The 18,256-nt window shown below is 37.6% G+C and overlaps 2 protein-coding genes across 2 annotated transcripts in view; one reads left to right on the top strand and one right to left on the bottom strand.

Moving 5' to 3' along the window:
- The window catches only part of LOC111794907 (protein FORGETTER 1), a 34,664-nt gene extending 29,427 nt beyond the window's left edge, over positions 1–5,237 (top strand). Inside the window, exons 27-32 of the mRNA XM_023677101.1 lie at positions 90–208; positions 2,578–2,631; positions 2,728–2,830; positions 4,356–4,484; positions 4,637–4,748; positions 4,884–5,237. Of these exons, the coding sequence (XP_023532869.1) occupies positions 90–208; positions 2,578–2,631; positions 2,728–2,830; positions 4,356–4,484; positions 4,637–4,748; positions 4,884–4,915 (549 nt within the window). The 3' untranslated portion in view covers positions 4,916–5,237. The remainder of the gene's footprint in view (positions 1–89; positions 209–2,577; positions 2,632–2,727; positions 2,831–4,355; positions 4,485–4,636; positions 4,749–4,883) is intronic.
- A 1,063-nt stretch (positions 5,238–6,300) lies between these two features.
- LOC111795083 (peroxidase 7-like) lies at positions 6,301–7,973 on the bottom strand. The gene is made up of 2 exons (XM_023677323.1): positions 7,695–7,973; positions 6,301–7,249 (listed from the first exon to the last, which is right to left on the bottom strand). The coding sequence occupies exons 1-2, from the start codon at positions 7,971–7,973 to the stop codon at positions 6,494–6,496; spliced, it is 1,035 nt and encodes a 344-aa protein (XP_023533091.1). The 3' UTR covers positions 6,301–6,493.
- Positions 7,974–18,256: the final 10,283 nt, after the last annotated feature.

The following is an 18,256-nucleotide window of genomic DNA, read 5'->3' as shown; positions in this document are numbered from 1 at the left end:
AATGGAGAAAGATGGGAATATTTTCTTTTGCTTGTTCAATCTTTCATAAGGCATACATCTTTGATTTCTTATGTTTCTGTGCGTGTCAGTCTGCGAGCACCATTCTTGATGAGAAGCAAAAGGATGGGATTGGTTCAACCAATGATGGGTTCTATGAATCTAAGAGGGATTGGTTGGGAAGACGCCACTTCATATTAGCATTTGAAAGGTATTATTTTATTGTGTTTGTATACCCTTCAAGTTGCACTTCGATTTTCCTTTGACCAGAAATGACACGACTTCTTTTATACCTTCGTCATTAATATCATCTCTCGATGTTAATGAATTGGATGCTTCTCTTACATTTATCTAACAAATGAAAAAATATGACTAATACCTTCGTTTGGCCAAGCTATCTTTCATAAGCTATACCATGCTATACTATCTTTTTTTATGAAAAATAAAGTTGAGTACAGGACTGATTTTTTTTATAGCTGCCTATGAAAAGAACAATTGGATAATGATCCGATGCAAGTCTATTTAGTTTTCGAATATCAATGTTACTGTTTTCCAAGTAGACCTTCTAGAGCTAGAACTTTGTCGATTAGTGTCAAGGTGGGTGGAGATTTGATGTTTGACCAAATAGAGAGACCATTGCTAAGTGGTAGGTCAATGAGTTCAACTTCTCTTATGAAAGTTTTGAAGTGTCTCATGCCTCTGGTGACTTTTCCACTAGATTTTTCATGTGAACATGCCTCTGATGACTTTTCCACTAGATTTTTCATGTGCCCACCGAGAGATATTGAAGTCACCTGCCAAAAACCAATTCTTTGTCCACATACAATATGGGTCTTGTAAGCCATAAGAAAGGTCTTTCTTCATGTCTACAAAGGCCATAGATCCATGTTATTCAAAAAATTGTAATTGTCGGCAATGTCATGTGTGATTAAGGTCTAGATTTTTGGTTACTTTAGTGACGATAAGAGCTAGGTCATTCTACATAATTAAGATCCCCCGATGTTCCTGGACACCCAAAGATGTCCAACCAATATGTCTAGCTCTCCAAAGGGATTTAACCATCCAACAATCAACGGAATTCAATTTTGTTTCTTGAAAAAATGACCATAGTGGGATTGTATTTAGGGAGGAAGGATTTGATGAGGGCTCTCTTTCGTGAATCTCCCAAGCCTTTAACATTCTAAGAGATAATAATCTTAGAAGGTATTGGTTGCCCAATTGTTATTGGTTGGATTTCTCATGATTGGTATTTGAAAGGAGGCCAGCAATCTCTCTAGTCAATTCANTTTTTTTTTTTTTTTTTTTTTTTTTTTTTTTTTTTTTTTTTTTTTTTTTTTTTTTTGTTATAGAAGTCTTCTTTTTCCAGATGGAATAGCCTGATGCACGTGGTGTTCTTTAAGTCATGGTGCCCGAATTTGAGGGTCATTGTTGGTGTGCATTTCGCCAATATTGGGGAGACTTTTCTGCTCTATTTCATTCTACTTTTCTTAAAAAAGAGTGTCAAGCTCTGTACAAGGATAATCTCGGGCAATGGGAGAGAGAAATTGGGCATACCCATGGTAGGGGATGGGGTGGAGAGGGGAGAGAACTAGATGCATATTCATCATCAGATTCTTGGTGAGAATCGACAATAGAGAATTTTGTTCCGGGGATAAGGTTTTTTGGTTCTTTATAATGGTGGCATGTTTTTCTCGTTGTGGATTTGAATTGTATAGTAGATGGGATTTTGGAGGTTGGTGAAAAGTGGGGTGGGGTTGGTGGCCTTTGGTTTATGTGGTGGAGGTGAGCTTTTAGATGTGGGGGTGGGTTTGTCGAATGGAGGAGCTATGGGTTTATGGTACATGGTCAATGGGGAGGGTATGGGAGCCGGGTTTGGCTTGGGTTGAGCTATTTTTGTACGAGTTGGCCTAGAAAGTTGGGGGAGATCCATGTTAGATGTAAGTGACCTTTATCTTTTTAGGGCTTTGTGATATGGCCACAGTCTCTATGATGTGTAAATTTGGGACTGTTGAGTCTATTGTACTTGAGAAGCTCCTTTAGGTGATGTGCCTTTTTTTTCTCCAAGTATCATCACCGCAGTAGAGTTCAATCACCAAGTTCGGGATGGACTGATCAAGTTCCAATAGTCTTTTTTTTTTTAATTTTCTAATTCATTAATTTTACCGTGTTAATCCAATTTTTTTTAAAATTATTGTTTCAGTTTTATTGTGCTTCGATTGGAGCTTCTTTTTGTTTGGATTTACTTTTTCTTATCCTCTAAGAGTTCTTCCTTAAAAAGGGTATATGGCTTGGTTTATATTGCCTTTTAATCATACAAAAAGTGTTTTTAGAACTGATTTATATTGCTTTTTAATAAATCTGATTTGGGAGAACGTTGCAAAGAAACTGACCGGCAAGAAGAGTGTCATCAAGTGAGCACGTATTCATCTTCTTTCGATGTTGTGATGGTGATTTAATTTTCCCTCTTCGTCTTCGGAGTTATACTTGTACATCGTTTCCTATATTCTGCTACTATTAACTCGTTTAATTTACATGCAATTTGGAATCGAATCTAATTTATTGATTCTCAAAATTTGTCAGTTCAATCCCTGGAATGTATAAAATTGTCCGTCCAGCTATTGGGGAGTCGCTAAGGTATTGAATTAAAATGGTTATTGGCTTCTCTTCATAGATTCTGTTATTTCCTTCTTTTTTTTATTATTTCTTTTTCATTGTTCCATTCTACGACAGGGAAATGTCTCTCTCTGAGTTACGAAGCAAATATCGCAAGACACCATCTTTAGAGAAGGCTCGTAGTGGGTGGGAAGATGAGTATGACATTTCCTCGAAACAGGTAAATATCATTAAAGGGCATTTTCTGGTTAAGTGCCTACTGCCTTAAAGAGCTTTTTCGTGGTTTTTTTTTCCTTTAATATTTCTTCAGTTTATTTCCTCAAATTGGAGTGCCCTATACCACACTGTTTTTAAAAATTATTCTACTTCTGTTATCATCTTAGATTGGGGATGTTCTGTTGGATCCCTCTTTTAGGTAAGGGGATTCCTAAGCTCCTTGGCGTTTAAGTTACCTTGTTTATGGAAAGAGGTTTGGGTGTCTTCTACTAAGATTTTTTCTTAGAAAATTTAAATTTTTAATTTTGACTTGGTTCCTATTTCCTTCCATGGTCTTGAGGCTTTTCCTCTTGAAGATGTGAGGCATACCCCCAATTTGAATTAATAAAAACATTATACAAATGTGTGTGTGTATATATATTAGAAGAGAAACATATTTCATTGATGAATGAAAATAAATAAAAATAAATAAAGAAAGAAACCCCCGAACACCAGTAGGTGATTACAATAAAGCTCTCCCATTGGACCAATAAAGAAGACTAGTCACTAAAAGGGGGTTTATTCTTGCACTTATACAAAGTATGAAAAAGAATCATCAAAGTGTAGAAAGAGTCCCTAAAAATACTTGATTAAAAATAAGCCATAAAGTCTTTTGTAGACCCTTGAAAGGATGTCCCTGGAAATCGAATCAAGTAACTTATAGCTGGTGTTTGGTGATGCCAAGGACCAGGGAACAACATCAAGCATAATTTCCCAGTACCAAAAAGTATAAGTGCAATGTGCACAGAGATGAGAAGGATACTCTGAGTTGGAACAACGTGGTGAGAAGGCAAAATGAGACGACTGTCTTTGTAACCAATCACAGCTGTATTGATTGCTCCATGACTAAGCTCCCAAAGAAGGATTTTAATTTTCTTAGGATAAACATCTTTCCAAATCACCGAATAAAGACTGTCTGCTTAAGGACTAATGTCATGCACAAGATCTCCCATGAGAGACTTAACGGTACAAACTTTAGAAGAATCAAGAGGCCTAACCCTAGAGTCACCTACAGGTGGTAAGATAATTGGCAGCAACCGATTGGAGAGATGAGCCCATTCGTTGACCTCAAATCAGTATGATTGCGCTGAAAAACCAAATTCGAAGCAGCAGCTGAACTATTTCAGACTTGAGCTACAGAAGCATGAGGTCTAGTTGTTAATCGAAAAAGCCTAGGAAAAGCCATAGCAATCTGCCCACAGTTCAACCAAGAATCGTGCGGAAAAAAAAAGTGCAAATACAATTGTCAATTCATGTACTTTCAATTAAGAGGTCCAAGGGTTAAATCCCTCCCAATATTGTTATACTCAAAAAAGAAAAATAAAATAAATAAACTTTTTCCCTTTATATCAACTGAACAGGTGCAGCATTTATGTCTTAATGTGTCATATTGCTTGGTGAACAGGTCTTTAGTTTTATCTATTATTTATGTTATATTTCTCTACCATTTCCTCCTATTATTAGTAACATTCGAACTTACTTGTTTCCAGTGCATGCATGGACCGAATTGTAAGCTTGGAAACTTTTGTACGGTTGGCAGGAGAATACAAGAAGTTAATGTTTTGGGTGGCCTTATTCTTCCCGTTTGGGGAACTATTGAAAAAGCCCTTTCTAAACAGGTATGCTCGCTTTAACTTCCGAGTCAAGTATTCATCTCTTGTTAGTAGGTAAAGATATTAATCTGCTTTAATTCAGATAGTAAATCGTATGCTAAAATGGTATGGATGGGCATTGACTCCATTATTAACCTTCTCCAATAAATTCCTTACAGGCACGTCAAAGTCACAAACGCCTTCACGTTGTACGTATAGAAACTACCACAGATAATCAGAGAATCGTTGGGCTATTTGTTCCAAACGCAGCGGTTGAATCAGTACTTCAAGGTATCTCTCAGCTCTCTCATATAATTATGTGTAGTTCACTGTTTCATGCTTAATGTTTGCTCTGTTAAAAAACAGTAGAATTTGAGAAGGGGGAAAGTAGTAATCATTTTCTAATTTGTGAAAAATCTGTCACAGGTTTGGCATGGGTACAAGATATAGATGATTGAAATGATAGTGATTACTGATTACTGTTGATTCCCTGTAATATTTCTACACTGCTCCTACCAAGAAGCTATTGATGAAGGGGTTTGAAGAACTGCTGATTCTATTTTTTTCTGCACCGTGCAATGGAACTGTGCAGTCTCAATAGTTAATTTTTTTTGGGTATATATGATTTGTATATTAGCAATGCTTCGTAGAAGATATAGGAGGGGTGCAGTAGGGGTCAGTGTTTATTATACCTCCTAATCTTGTTTAATCTTCTTTTATGTCTTCATATAGTACATCAAATTAGAGTTGGAAATAGAAAACCCCTCCCATTTGCCATTTTGTACAGTTTTTTCCTTTTCTCCTGACTAACAGAAGTTCCATACCTAATATTCCTGAAGAGTAGTTTGTTTGGAAGTGCACAAATTTGCCATAGCATTGAAAAAGGCTCAACATTGGCAGATTTTATGGTCTTTTCCGATGCACTCATTGTGATCTCTGGCATTTCCACAAACCCATTAGTGTTGGGTCCATGGTCCAATTGGGTGTGGACGATGGATTTTAGATTTTTTTTTTTTTTTTAATTTTGAGTTTATATTTTGTATCTTATTGTTGGAAAAAGTGTCTTTACCTGTTTTTTGTTATGGTGCATCTATTATTTTGAACCATTTTGAGATACTTCCTCGAATGGAGTCGTGCATTTATAATATGATTCATAAAATTTAGTTGCTATACTTGTGAGTTTCATGAAGTCCAAAATTTTTTATGTAGCAAATACGTAGTTTTCTTTTTTTACTTGGTCGATCCTAGTCGATCCTAACCAGCAAAATGGTTAGATTTTATATCTAATATACGAAAGACCAAATAAAGTCCAGCAGAATCTTCAAATGATGGGAGACTTGGTTGTTCACCTAACCATGTTAATCTGTAATGCTAGAAAGCTTGCATTTTCCTCTTGGACTACGTCATTTTGGGGCAAGTAGATCATTTCTAACGAAAATGATTCGGAGTTTTTGCAAAGTGGAATTGTGTAGTACCAGACACGAGATAAATCTTCCAATAAACAAGACTTTTTTCGAATAAGCCAATTCATTTGGGATCCTGCAGATCCACTCTTTTTCCTATTCAAAGATTAGCCTTTTGTCTGTGTTTTCACATCGAGAATTCTTTGTAGACAAAGAAATGTCAAAGGGGTTGCTTACTTCCCAAACATCTGAGTGTACATAAAGCAAATAGTAGTTCAAGTATTAGTGGTTTGTGGAGAATTGTTTGTATACGAACAAGAGACATCCTCATCCTCGCTATTTAACTTTAGTCATGGGTTAACCAACTAAAGTACGTTGAATAGCCAAGATTTGCTTGAATAGACCAACACAACATATTGTGCTATTATGTCTATAATATTTTCTCATACAACAATCATGTATTCCATTTTGATATTCAATCAAATCTTTCACACTATGAACAATATATAACTACAAAGCCCTTTAGGAGTGGGTACCCCAAAGACTCATAATTTCATACGCAATAAACATTACCCAACAAAAAGGATATTAATTTTATTTTCCAAAAAAACAAACGCCAAGAAACAAAGTCACTCACTTTCTTCTGCGGTTTATGAAATTGCAATTGACTCGAATTTCGCCTTCATTTTTCCTCACCAGCACTCCAACATTCCCCAATTTCACCATCGACGCCGAAAATTGGCTTTCAAAAAGAAACGGTTGATTTCCCATCAAATCAACAAACGAAGAAGTTCTTTCATCCGATTGCAGCGCTTGATCCGTCGTAAGAAGCCCTAATTTCTTCTGAAGATTCTTGAAGTAAGCAGTATCGAACATTTTCGGAGTCGTTGCGTCGAGAAAAACGAGATCCATATCCTTCTTACACTGCCTTCGAAGTAAATTCAGAAATGGAGGTTTCAGATTCGGGTCGGGTTTCCGGGTCCTGTTGAAGTTGTATAGCCTATCATTGAAGCTGTGGCAGGCGGCTCGGCCAATGGTGTGGGCGCCGGAGAGGGCGACCAAATCGAGGACGTCGAGCCCTAGGTGTTTGAAGTAATCTATCAAAGCGGTGACGTTTTCGCGGCCCTGAGGGACACGTTCTGCTTCGGCAGCGATGGTGATTCTTCCGTCTTTACGGCCAAATGGAACCTCCCAGAAGGGACCTCCGGCGAGAATGGTGGCGTCTCTGGCGGCGGCGGTGAGAATGTCGGAGCAGGAGACGGTTCTAGGGCACTTTCTCTCGAGCTCGGCCTTGATGTCGTCGATTACTCGGAACCCCCTGAGGGTTTTGCTGGCTAAGGCTCTTCTCTCGCTTCTTCGATAGTTCAGTAGAATCGACGCATCGCAACCCTATTATGAATTTACAAATCTTCATTAATCTTTATATATAAATCAATTTTAAAATATTAAAACATAAATAAAATTTTATTTATATTTAATGAACTAATCTTAATCATCTAATTAACTTTATTTAACTAAGATTAATTGTCTAATTAAATATATTTAGGATATTGTTATTGCATTCATTTAATAATAATTATTTTTAAAAAAAAACGAATAAAGTAAATATTTAAATAAATTAATATTGATATATTAAATTTAATTAATTAAATATGTTAATATTGATACATTAATATAGAATAAAAGAAAATTGGTGGGTCCTTATGTATTTAAAAGAACGATTTAAGCGAGGTTTAACCAAAACTTATAAGAGTCAAAATTTAAACTTTTGAATGTTAAAACTATAAATATTAAACTCGTAATTTAATCATAGGTACATATACGGTCAACTCACCCTAACCGCACAATCGTGAAAATGCAAACGAATGAGGGCAGCAGCCAACGTGTAATCCTTATTGACCCAAGCTTGCACTTTGCGATGAATGATGCCTTCAGCGTCTGGACATGTCCGACGATAAAAGGAGTGGGACAATAGAGAGGCCGGTGGCGGCGGTGCACGACTCACCATAGAGGCGACAGTAATCACCGGTTGGACCCCGAGAGCCACCGTGATCAAATGAAGATGGAAGAGGAGGAAGAGGAGGAAGAGGACGAAAGAAGCCATTGAAGCCATTGATGAATAATGTGATTTTGATTTGGATATGGTTATAAAGGGAGGAAGATGTTCGTGGGAAGCACTAATACTCAAACATTAAGCTTACATGCAAACATGTCTTCTTTATCTTATATTATCATTTCTTCACATTATTTTATTACAATTTCAACCTTTATTTTTCCATTTTAAAAGATAAAATATTGAAGAAAAAAAAACCCTTAATTTTGAACCAATTTTAAAAAATAAATTATAACTTATTAAAACAACATTTAGTTTTTTTTATTCATTTTTTTTAATGGCTCGAGGTTAATTTTTATTCGGTCATTACGATTTAAAATTTGACAATTCTAGACCCAATACTCATCTCGAGGTTCTCGAGTACTCGGGCTATTAAAATTTCAACCTCATTAATTTTTTTCCTTCATTTCTCTCGTTGACATGTCATATTGAAAGTTTTTGTGACGTCCTACATTGGTTCGGGAGGAAAACAAACGAAGGGTGTGGAAACCTTCTCCTAAAATAGGCATTTTAAAGTCTTGAGGGGAAGCTGTAAAGGAAAAGCCCAAAGAGGATAATATCTGTAACCGTGTAACGGTGGATATGGGCCGTTATAGTTTTAATATGTTCATATCTTATAAAGTCAACGATCAAAGATTAATATCTCAAATAGATGAAATCCTTCAAGTAAAATAAACCCGACATAAATATATTATATTCATTGAACTATTAAATTTAAAATAAATCAATCAAATAAAAATAAAATAAAATAATAATAAAAGAAAATAGGAGAATGGTTGGTGAAGACAACCAAACATTCCTCTCTTCATCCCATTTTCTTTTTGTTGTATGGAAATGAATATATTTTTATTTAATATTACATATATAAAAATAAAATAAACTTTTAAATATTTAAATTTTTTAAAATTCAATTATAGTAATGTATTTTAATTTATGTTAATTTAATATAATTTAGTGAATATAATATTAATTGATTATTCAACTTTTCAAAGTCCAATTACTGAATAAAAAATTAATATATTACGTCATATTTGTTATAGATATTTTTTAAGAAAATTATTAAAAAATGTTTGACCTATGAGAACGGTGAATTAAAACTAATTAATAAATAATTAATAAATTAGGAAAATGAAATAATTAGGTTGTTAGGTTTAAAATTTTAAAAACTAATTTAAATTATTAATTAATAATTATAATAATCAAAAGAGTCGGTTACAGTCACATGGACTGTCTCACGGTATGCAATAAAAAAGCTGACACATTTACATTTTTTATATTTTAAAAAAAAAATCATATTTTTTTTTTTCAATTCCAAATAAATAGGAGAATATTATTTGGGAAGGATCGTGTAATGTTATTGCAACGTCCACTCGTCTTTCTCCACGTGGATTTTTTCATGTGACGCCGACGCGTTTTACTGTCTAATCAATAATTCTCCACGTGAGTGAAGTAGTATCGTCTTCTGATGTGTATTGTCTTTCAATGATAGACTGAGTTCTTCACCAACTATATGACACTCTGACTATTTGTATCATCCATGTCATCTTCTTTCCAGTTTTGGCTATTTCCACGAACTCAGCTTTGGTTGTATCCTTCAACGGTAGGGTCTCATTAAAATACTCTGGTTTCTCTTCATCAGTCAGTAGTAATGAAGATGAATACCTATCTAGTACAGTTATGGATAATCTTCTCAAAACGTGCTCAGGTGTCATTTGCTCCATCTCTAGTTCCTCATCGATAGTCTTCGAAGTTTCTTGAGTATCTGCTACAACATCACTAAGTGAAGGTTTTTGCAGCTCAACCTCAACTCCCACTTGCTTCGTTGTCCCGAAACTTTTCTTCATTTGTCCTTTTACAAGACATTTTCATCAAAAGTCACGTCACAATGTCTCAAATTTTCTGTTCTTGTCATACCAAAATCTAAATCCGGATATTTCAGAACCATAGCCTATGAAGTAGCACTTCACAGTCTTAGTTTCAAGTTTGTCTCTCTTCTCTAGATCAACATGAACACACGCAGTTCAACCAAAAGTTCTCAAGTGAGAGTACTTGAGTTCTTTTTTATCCATACCTCTTTTGCTAATTTGGAATGTAAGGATACTAACGACCCTTTATCAAGTAGGCTGTTGTATTCACAACACTAACCCAAAATGTCTTCGGTAGTCCCGAATGAATTCTCATACTCCTTGTCCACTTATTCAATGTTTTGTTCATCCTTTCTGCAAGAAACTGTTCTCGCTTATTTAATTCTCTCAGCTGCACAAAATGTTTTAAATTCTGACTTGTCGTACTCTTCTCCATTGTCATACCTTAGACATTTGATCTTCAAGTCGATCTGATTTTCAACTTCAGCTTTTCATTTATTGAAGGTGACAAAGACATTTGACTTGTGTTTCAGGGAATAAACTCATATCTTCATGCTGAAATCATTGATGAATGTGACGTAGAACTTTGATCTACCAAGTGATGGAATTGGAGATGGTCCCAAACGTCTGTATAGACCATTTCCAACCGCACTTTCTTCGATCCTCTGGTCGCATTTGTGAAGCTAACTCATTTTTGTTTATCACAATGCAGCTCTCACAAAGACTCATATCAACCGATTTTAGACTTTCTAGACCTCCTTTCGCAGCCAACATCTTCATTCCATTGAAACTCATATGTCCAAGTTTATTGTGTCTTAGACTTGAATTGGAAACACTCTCAGCAATAACAACCGTGTGTTACACACCCCGACAGTGGTGTATAAGGTTCCAGATTTTGTGTCATGTGCTACCACAATGACTCTATTCACAATCTTCTACGAACTCTTCCCAAACTTTCCTGGATAATCTGTGTTATCCAACTAACAAATAGAGACCAAACTTTTCTTGAGACCAACAATATATCTGACATCATTTAATGTCCACTGATTCTCTACTGAAGTTTGTATGCTGGCATCCACCTTCCTTCAATCTCCAAGATTTTGTTGTCGGCAAGATACACTTTTCTCAAATTTCCTAATTTAAAATTTCGAAACAATTCCTTACTTAGAGACAAATGAAATAATGCACCTGAATCCAAAATCCAGGATTCAAAAGGGTTGTCCACACTAAGAATTACAACACCCTTAATATCTTCGGCTGAATTTACATATTCATCATCATCTCTAGATTTGTGATTTTATTTGTTCTCTGGTTTTTCGTACATATTCGACAGCACCTTCAATAAATCTGACGTTGTCTACTCTTATACGATGTTGAACGTCATGTTTCTGGACAGCTTTAGTCGAATCAATGCTAAAACCTACCGATCCTTGAGCTTACACTGCTTCGTGGTCGTGGTATCCAGTTTCACCCTCAACAGGGATTCATGAAGATCTTTCTAATACAAATAATCTTCAATCTTCGTCTTTCAGAAACTGAAATTGTATCCATAAAACTTCTCAATTTCAATCTTTGAGTTTTCCATCTTCACAGATCGTAGTGATCTTGCCTAACTCTAATATTAGCTGTTAGGATTGCACAAAAACACACACTCGATCTATATGAACACAAAAAATAGGAGAGAGAAAATGCAAAGAGAAATATTGGCTGTAAAAGAATATAGAGGATGCATAAAGTACATCTTCAAATCACTATCTATATATGGTTCAGTTTACTATATATAGTTTTATTAGATATAATCACTACTATATATAGTTTTACCAGATATAATCTTTTAACTCTACATCATCTACTGTATATGATCATTTATTTTATATGTCATTTACCACATATTACTGTCTATAACCATCGAGTAATCTAAAAATGAGCAGTATGCTCTATAACCTAACAGAGACGACCAACATTAAACATGGCACGAGAGCTACAAAATTAGTCTATTAACTTGATCAAAACACTTAATTAATAATTCTTGTATTATCGAAAGACAATTCATTAAAAAACGTTACTGTAATAGCCCAAGCCCACAGCTAGCAGGCCGTTAGTTTCATGGTCTTAAAACGTGTCTATCGTTTTTTTCTAATTTATTTATTCATTTATTCCTCCTTTGGATGACTGAGTATTACAAATCATTATTCCTAGTTCTTGAAACAACTCTAGGTATTGTGTCCTCATTTCAGTCTCTTATTCCCAAGTTGCTTCTTCGGGTCGATGGTTACCTCACTGCACTTCACCATACTAATTTCTTTGTTTCGCAGGGCCTTCACACATCTTGCTCGGATCCTCGTGGGGCATTCCTCGTAGCACAAGTCTACTTGCAGAGGCAATGGCTCAAAGCCAATCATGTGTGAGAGGTCGACAATGTACTTCTTGAGTATGGATACATGGAACACATTGTGGACAGTAGCGAGAGCTGGTGGAAAAACTAATTTGTATGCCACTGGTCCTATACCTTCGAGGATTTCAAATAGACCCATAACATAGGGGCTTAACTTTCCCCTCTTCCCAAATCTCAACACCCCTCTCGTCGAGGCAACTTTGAGAAATACATGATTTCCTACCTCAAATTCGAGATCCTTTTTTCTAACGTCTGCATAGGTGTAGAGTTTGAATTCTTACTATGATCTTCTGCATGGCCTCGCATGTCATTTGTACTAACTCATGCCGTAAAAACTTTTGGCTCTCCCCCTCTTGGCAAAACGTTAGGGATCGGCACCTCCTATCGTACAAAGCTTCAAAGGATGTTATCTTGATTGTTGCCGGGTAGCTATTGTTATATGCAAATTCCATTAGATGTAGGTGTTCGTCCCAACTGCCTGCAAAGTCTAAGGCACAAACCCCCAACATATCCTCTAAAAAATCTGGTTCAACGATTTTGTCTGCTCATCGATTTGAGGGAAAACGTTGTACTGAACCTCCACGGAGTAACTAGTGTGTTTTGGAAACTATTCCAAAATTTTGAGGTGAAGCAGGTATCTCGATATGACACTATAGATATGGGCACACTGACTCTCTCCTCTAGATATAATCAGACCCACTTATCCACAGAATACGTCGCCTTGCTTGATATGAAGTGCACCGACTTTTTCAGTCTATTAATAACGACCCAAATGACTGTGAAGTCTTTTCTCGAGTGCTTTTACATGCAGATAGGTTAGATACCTGTTCACATACTCTACCACATCCCTCTTCATAGCGGGACACCAGTAGCATGTTTTTAGATCTTGGTAAATCTTGGTGCTACTTAGATGTACCGTAAATGATGAGTGGTGAGCCTCTGTCAACAACTCCTCCTTCAGTTCATCATCATCTAGGACACATAGCCTGTCATTCTATAGGATGCCGTCACGTGAGGTTAGCGAAAATTTGCCTGCAAGGTAGGGATCCTTCTTTTGTGCTACTATGATACATGTCCTCAAAGTGGGTTGGATGGTCTACTAGGCTAATCACGTCGTCGCCCCCTTGACCACCACCGCAATTCCAGCCCTCTCCATGTCAGCTTGGATCTCAGCTTGCCTCGTTAGTAGGGCCAATGTGTGGGTCGTCCTGCTATTGCGTCGGCGACTACATTTGCTTTTCCTAGGTGGTAGAGATTGTCTGTGTGAATAAATACTTGAGGATCTTGTAGTTCGTGTAGATTTGGATTTTCTCTACGTACAAGTAGTGTCTCTAAATCTTTAGGGTGAAAACCACTGCTGCTAATTCTAGATCGTGTATTGGGTAATATTCTTTTTTCGGGAGGCATAAACGTCACTCTCCCGTTTTGCATCAGTACGTAGCCTAGTCCTTTTTTGACGCATTGTTCTAGACTACGAAGTTCCCAGTGCCTTCGGGCACAATAAGCACCGATGTTGTCAAGAGTCTCTTTTTTAATTCTAGGAAACTCCTCTCACAAGCTCTATCCCATACAAAAAGCTATCCTTTTTGGTTTAGCTGAGTCAAGGCAGTTGAGATCTTAGAAAATTTTTGTATAAAATGATGTTAGCCCCATAAAATTATGTACCTCGGTCGTAGTAGTCAAATGAGGTCATTTATCACTGCCTCAAATTTGGCTCGATCCACTACTATTTCTTCCTTTGACACCACATGGCCTAAGAAGGCGACTTCATGAAGCCAGAACTTACATTTCAAGAACTATGCAAATAGACGGTTCGCTCTTAGTGTAGTCAATATTGCCCTTAGGTGGTTCCCAGGCTCTCTGCTGGGTCTAGAATAGATCAGGACGTCATCAATGAATACTATGAAAAATGTGTCAATAAAGTCCATAAATAGCCTCTTCATCAAGTCCATGAATACACCGGGCCTTTTGTTAGTCCAAAAGACATTACTATGAACTTGTAATGCCCATAACCAATCCTAAGCTGTCTTGGGTATATCTTCTTTCCTGATTCTCTAATGGTATCCTGAGCGTTGGACAATTTTTAAAAACACTACAGCCCCCTGCAGTTGGACAAATAGATCGTCTAATCGCGACAACGATTACTTGTTCTTCACGTGACTATTCAATTACTGTAGTTTATGCACAGGCGCATAGACCCGTCATTCTTCTTTACAAACAACACTTAATCGTATAAAGCCTTGGTTTAACAATTCTTACAACTGCTCCTTGAGTTCCAAGTTCTGCTAGAGCCATTCTATAAGGAGCTTTAGAGATTGGCGTTGTCCTGGACTCTAGCTCGATGCTAAAATCGATATCTCTCCTAGGTGGTAGTCCTAACAATTCTTCAAAAAAAAATCTAGGATTTTGTTCATAATTGGGACCGTGGTTATGTCTCCATTTGTATATCTAACGTCCACCACACTAGCTAGCAATCCCCATGCTCCTTGGTTCATTAGCTCTCTGCTTTCGTCGCCGATATTATCTTGGGTATACTTTGAGACTTGGTGCCCTTGAATATGAAATCGTCTTTAGATGGCGGCTGAAAAAGTACCTATCCTGCATGACAATCAATGTAGGTATAGTTCTCTGTGAGCCAGTTCATCCCCAGGATAACATTGAAATCAGTCATGTCAATGATTATCAACATCACCTCAAACTGGCCTTCTGCCACTATAATCGTTCTGATTCTCTCCTCGATCATCTCCTCGATCAACATTATCGTGGCAATTGGAGTAGACATTGTCAGGCTATACTCTAAAGGATCTATCCCTATTCGTGCTTGTATAACGAACGTAGCGGATATAAAAGAGTGTGTTGATCCATAATCGAACAAGGAAAATGAAAAATAGCCAATTATTGTACCTGTCACCATGTTTTTTGCATATGTGGCTCGACGAGCTGTGGTGGCGTGAGCCATGCCTCGAGTCTGTATTTTTCTGCATCGGTTCTCCTGGTTTGACCCTGAAGGTCGGTTGGCATATATTCTCAGTCTCAACTGGTGCCTGCTCTTTCCACAGTTGAAACACGCCCCTGTCCTAGCCAGACACTCCCCATCATGGTCCTTGTCGCAATGCTTACATTTGGGTTTCCCAATGGTTAGAGGCAGCTGTTAGTCAATTTGTCTTCACAGCGGTTGTCGCTGGTCAAACTGTCTCCATGTATTATGCCACTGGTCAAAGTGCCTTATAGGAGATTGCTTCTTAGACCTAGAGGAGTTTATGGCAAACCTTCTTTTATTACTCAAGCCTTGTTGATTGTTGGGGTCCCTGATGTTTCGACGGTTGGCATTGTCAAGGAATATGGCTACTTTGATCGCTTCTACATAATCAAGTGATGCATGGGCCAACACTTTCCCCTGAATGTCCAAATTTAGGCCATTGATTACCCTCTCAGTCTCAGCCTCCTCTGTTCCCACAATGTCTGGGTCGAAATAGGACAATCGAGCAAATCGGTGCTCATATTCCTCCACTGTTCTTCCCCCTTGCTACAATTATATAAACTCTTTGTGTCTCTGAAATCTAACAATCCTAGGGTAATACTTTCGAAAGAAAGCTTTTCGAAACTATTCCCATGTCACCTGCTCTCCCACGTTCTCGAGGAATAGAGAACTGACTACTACTAGGAATGGGCTCGATTTCTTAGTATATAAGTTTCACAGTGGACATTCTTGGTGTAAGAGCAGATCATGTACTTGAAGACTAACTCAATGGCCTTCAACCAAGCTTCTGTCACCTCTGTATCTAGGGTTCGCCCCTCAACTAGTAGGGGTTATACTTCAACTAGTGGGGGTCATACTTCTTAAATTCCTTAGGTAACAAGACTTTTCTAACGTAAACTTATCCTGGTGTCCTCGTCTCAATCGGTTCGCCAACATTGCATCCACAATGTTTGTTACTTCATTGGTCAAAGTTGTCTGCAACAGGTTTTGCAGCTCCTTTACAGACATCGTTGCCATGTTGCGCAACGGTGGTGTCGCTGTGTCTTGCGCTGGGACCTGGGTTGCCTCTATCTCAGGCGTCTCTTGAGAGGGAACATCAGTGGCCTATGCCATACCACCAATCGTACGGCACTTGCTAACACCACCTCTAGTTTTTTGTACCATTTCCATTAAATCACAAATCTTAGGTTAAGAATTATTCACCATGTTTCTAAATATGAACCTATCAACTTAAAGCTCTAATACTAATATGTAACCGCCCAAGCCCATTGCTCACGGAAATTATTTGCTTTGACCCGTTATGTATCGTCATCAGCCTCATAATTTTAAAACATGTCTATCGTCTTTCTTTTTAATCCTCCTTTGGACGATGGAATATTATAATTACTTTCTGACAGGGTCCTAGGGCGAAATTGTAAAATTAATTAAAAAAAAATATAAATTAGGTTGTCATCCTGGTGGTGTTCCCTTCATTCATCTCTCTTCCAAATTTCGTTTATAAAAAGGTCTCTCTTTCCCTCTTCTTCTCTAACTCCCACTTCTTTCTCTCTCTTCTCTCTTTCCCCAAAACACAACAAAAAACGATGTGTCGTTCCGACCAAGCCTTGGAATCCACTTCTGTCGTCCTTGATTCCAAATTCAACCCCCCTCCCCTCCTTCAACCCACTTCCAATCGCCCTAATTCCCGCCGGTCTGACCAACGACCATCTCACCACCTGCCACAGGAACCTGCACTGCACATTAATCGCCGCCGGCCGCCGCGCTCCACCGGCGGAAGTGGAGGAGACGGCGACAGGTGCGGCAGGGTCGGAAGCTGTGTAGAATTGAGTGGTTGATAATTAACTATATATAACTGTTTTTATTTTATTTTATGTTTTTTATGTGAAAATGTTTGTATGAATAGAAAAGAAAGTGAAGTGAGACAATGTCATGTGTGTTGGTCACTTTGCTTTTGTAAATTCCCATCTCATCCATCCTAATTTCAAATTCTATTATTTTTAGTCTTATTTCGCATTTTATATTCTCGATTAAGTTATCGAATGTTCGAATCTAAAAAGAATTAGATGTCGTAATTAAAAGAATATGAAAAGAACTACCCTACCTATGACCTAGAGTTGTCCGCCGCAGTGTTCATGCTAAAAATTTGGTGACACTGCCTATATAGAGAGAAAATTCAAATTTTTACAAACCACGAGAGTTTAAAATATTTCTTCACGCAGAAAGAGTAGACGAAAAAGCTACGCCGATGTAAGACGTAAAAACTTGGAGTTTGAGATAGGGAACCTAGTATTCCTAAAGGTGGCACCCATGAAAGGTGTCTTGAGGTTCAGATGTAAAGAAAAGTTAAGTCTTAGATTCATCGGACCTTTCGAGATTCTCGAGCGAATTAGTCCCGTAGCATATGATGATGCTAATATAGCGTATGAATTATGCATGATGATGCTAGATAATGGTTGTGTGCATACTCAATTTTGATCCAGTATTATGTTAGGCTCGATTTCACACCGTTCCGCGCCCCCTTCCCATATCAGAAAACATCCGCCCAGCACCACATCGCCGCCGCAAGGGAACGACATCGTCATTGCCAAAACCGACCTCAAGAGGGTTAGACGTAGCAAAGGTTCAACGCCTACGTAGGAGGAAGGCTCAATTCGAGGGGAGTCGGATCGTCGTTGATTAGGAAAGACCAAGAACGCAGCTCCTCAGGTAAGGGACTCGCCTGTTGAAAATAAACGTTTTGTTTTTTTTGAAAATAGGTCGAATAGAATCGTCTGTGGGCTAGGTGCTGGGTAATCCGTTTGCCAGGAACAATCTGATCTCTGTGTGTAATATTATGTAACCTAGTTGACATGTATCCTGATTGCTATGTATTCTGATTGTCGTATATTTTGATTGTCGTATATTATGATGGTTGTGTAATCGAATGGTTGTGAAATCGGATAGTTGTGTAATCGAATCGTAGAGTAATATGATTAGGTTGGGCAGTCTGACGATATGTGTCTATTGCCGACATAATGTGCTTGTAGGTAGCCATGAGTAAGGG

The sequence above is a fragment of the Cucurbita pepo genome, chromosome LG05 (assembly GCF_002806865.2).
Source record: "Cucurbita pepo subsp. pepo cultivar mu-cu-16 chromosome LG05, ASM280686v2, whole genome shotgun sequence".
In the NCBI taxonomy this organism is placed as follows: domain Eukaryota; kingdom Viridiplantae; phylum Streptophyta; class Magnoliopsida; order Cucurbitales; family Cucurbitaceae; genus Cucurbita; species Cucurbita pepo.
The sequence above is the reverse complement of the archived record's forward strand: the minus strand, read 5'-3'. Positions and strand labels throughout refer to the sequence as shown.

Coding starts and splice junctions, on each gene's coding strand:
- LOC111795083 (XM_023677323.1), bottom strand. CDS start 7,973: ATGGCTTCAATGGCTTCTTTCGTCCTCTTCCTCCTCTTCCTCCTCTTC. Junction 7,250..7,694: donor TTCACGATTGTGCGGTTAGG/GTGAGTTGACCG, acceptor AATTCATAATAG/GGTTGCGATGCGTCGATTCT.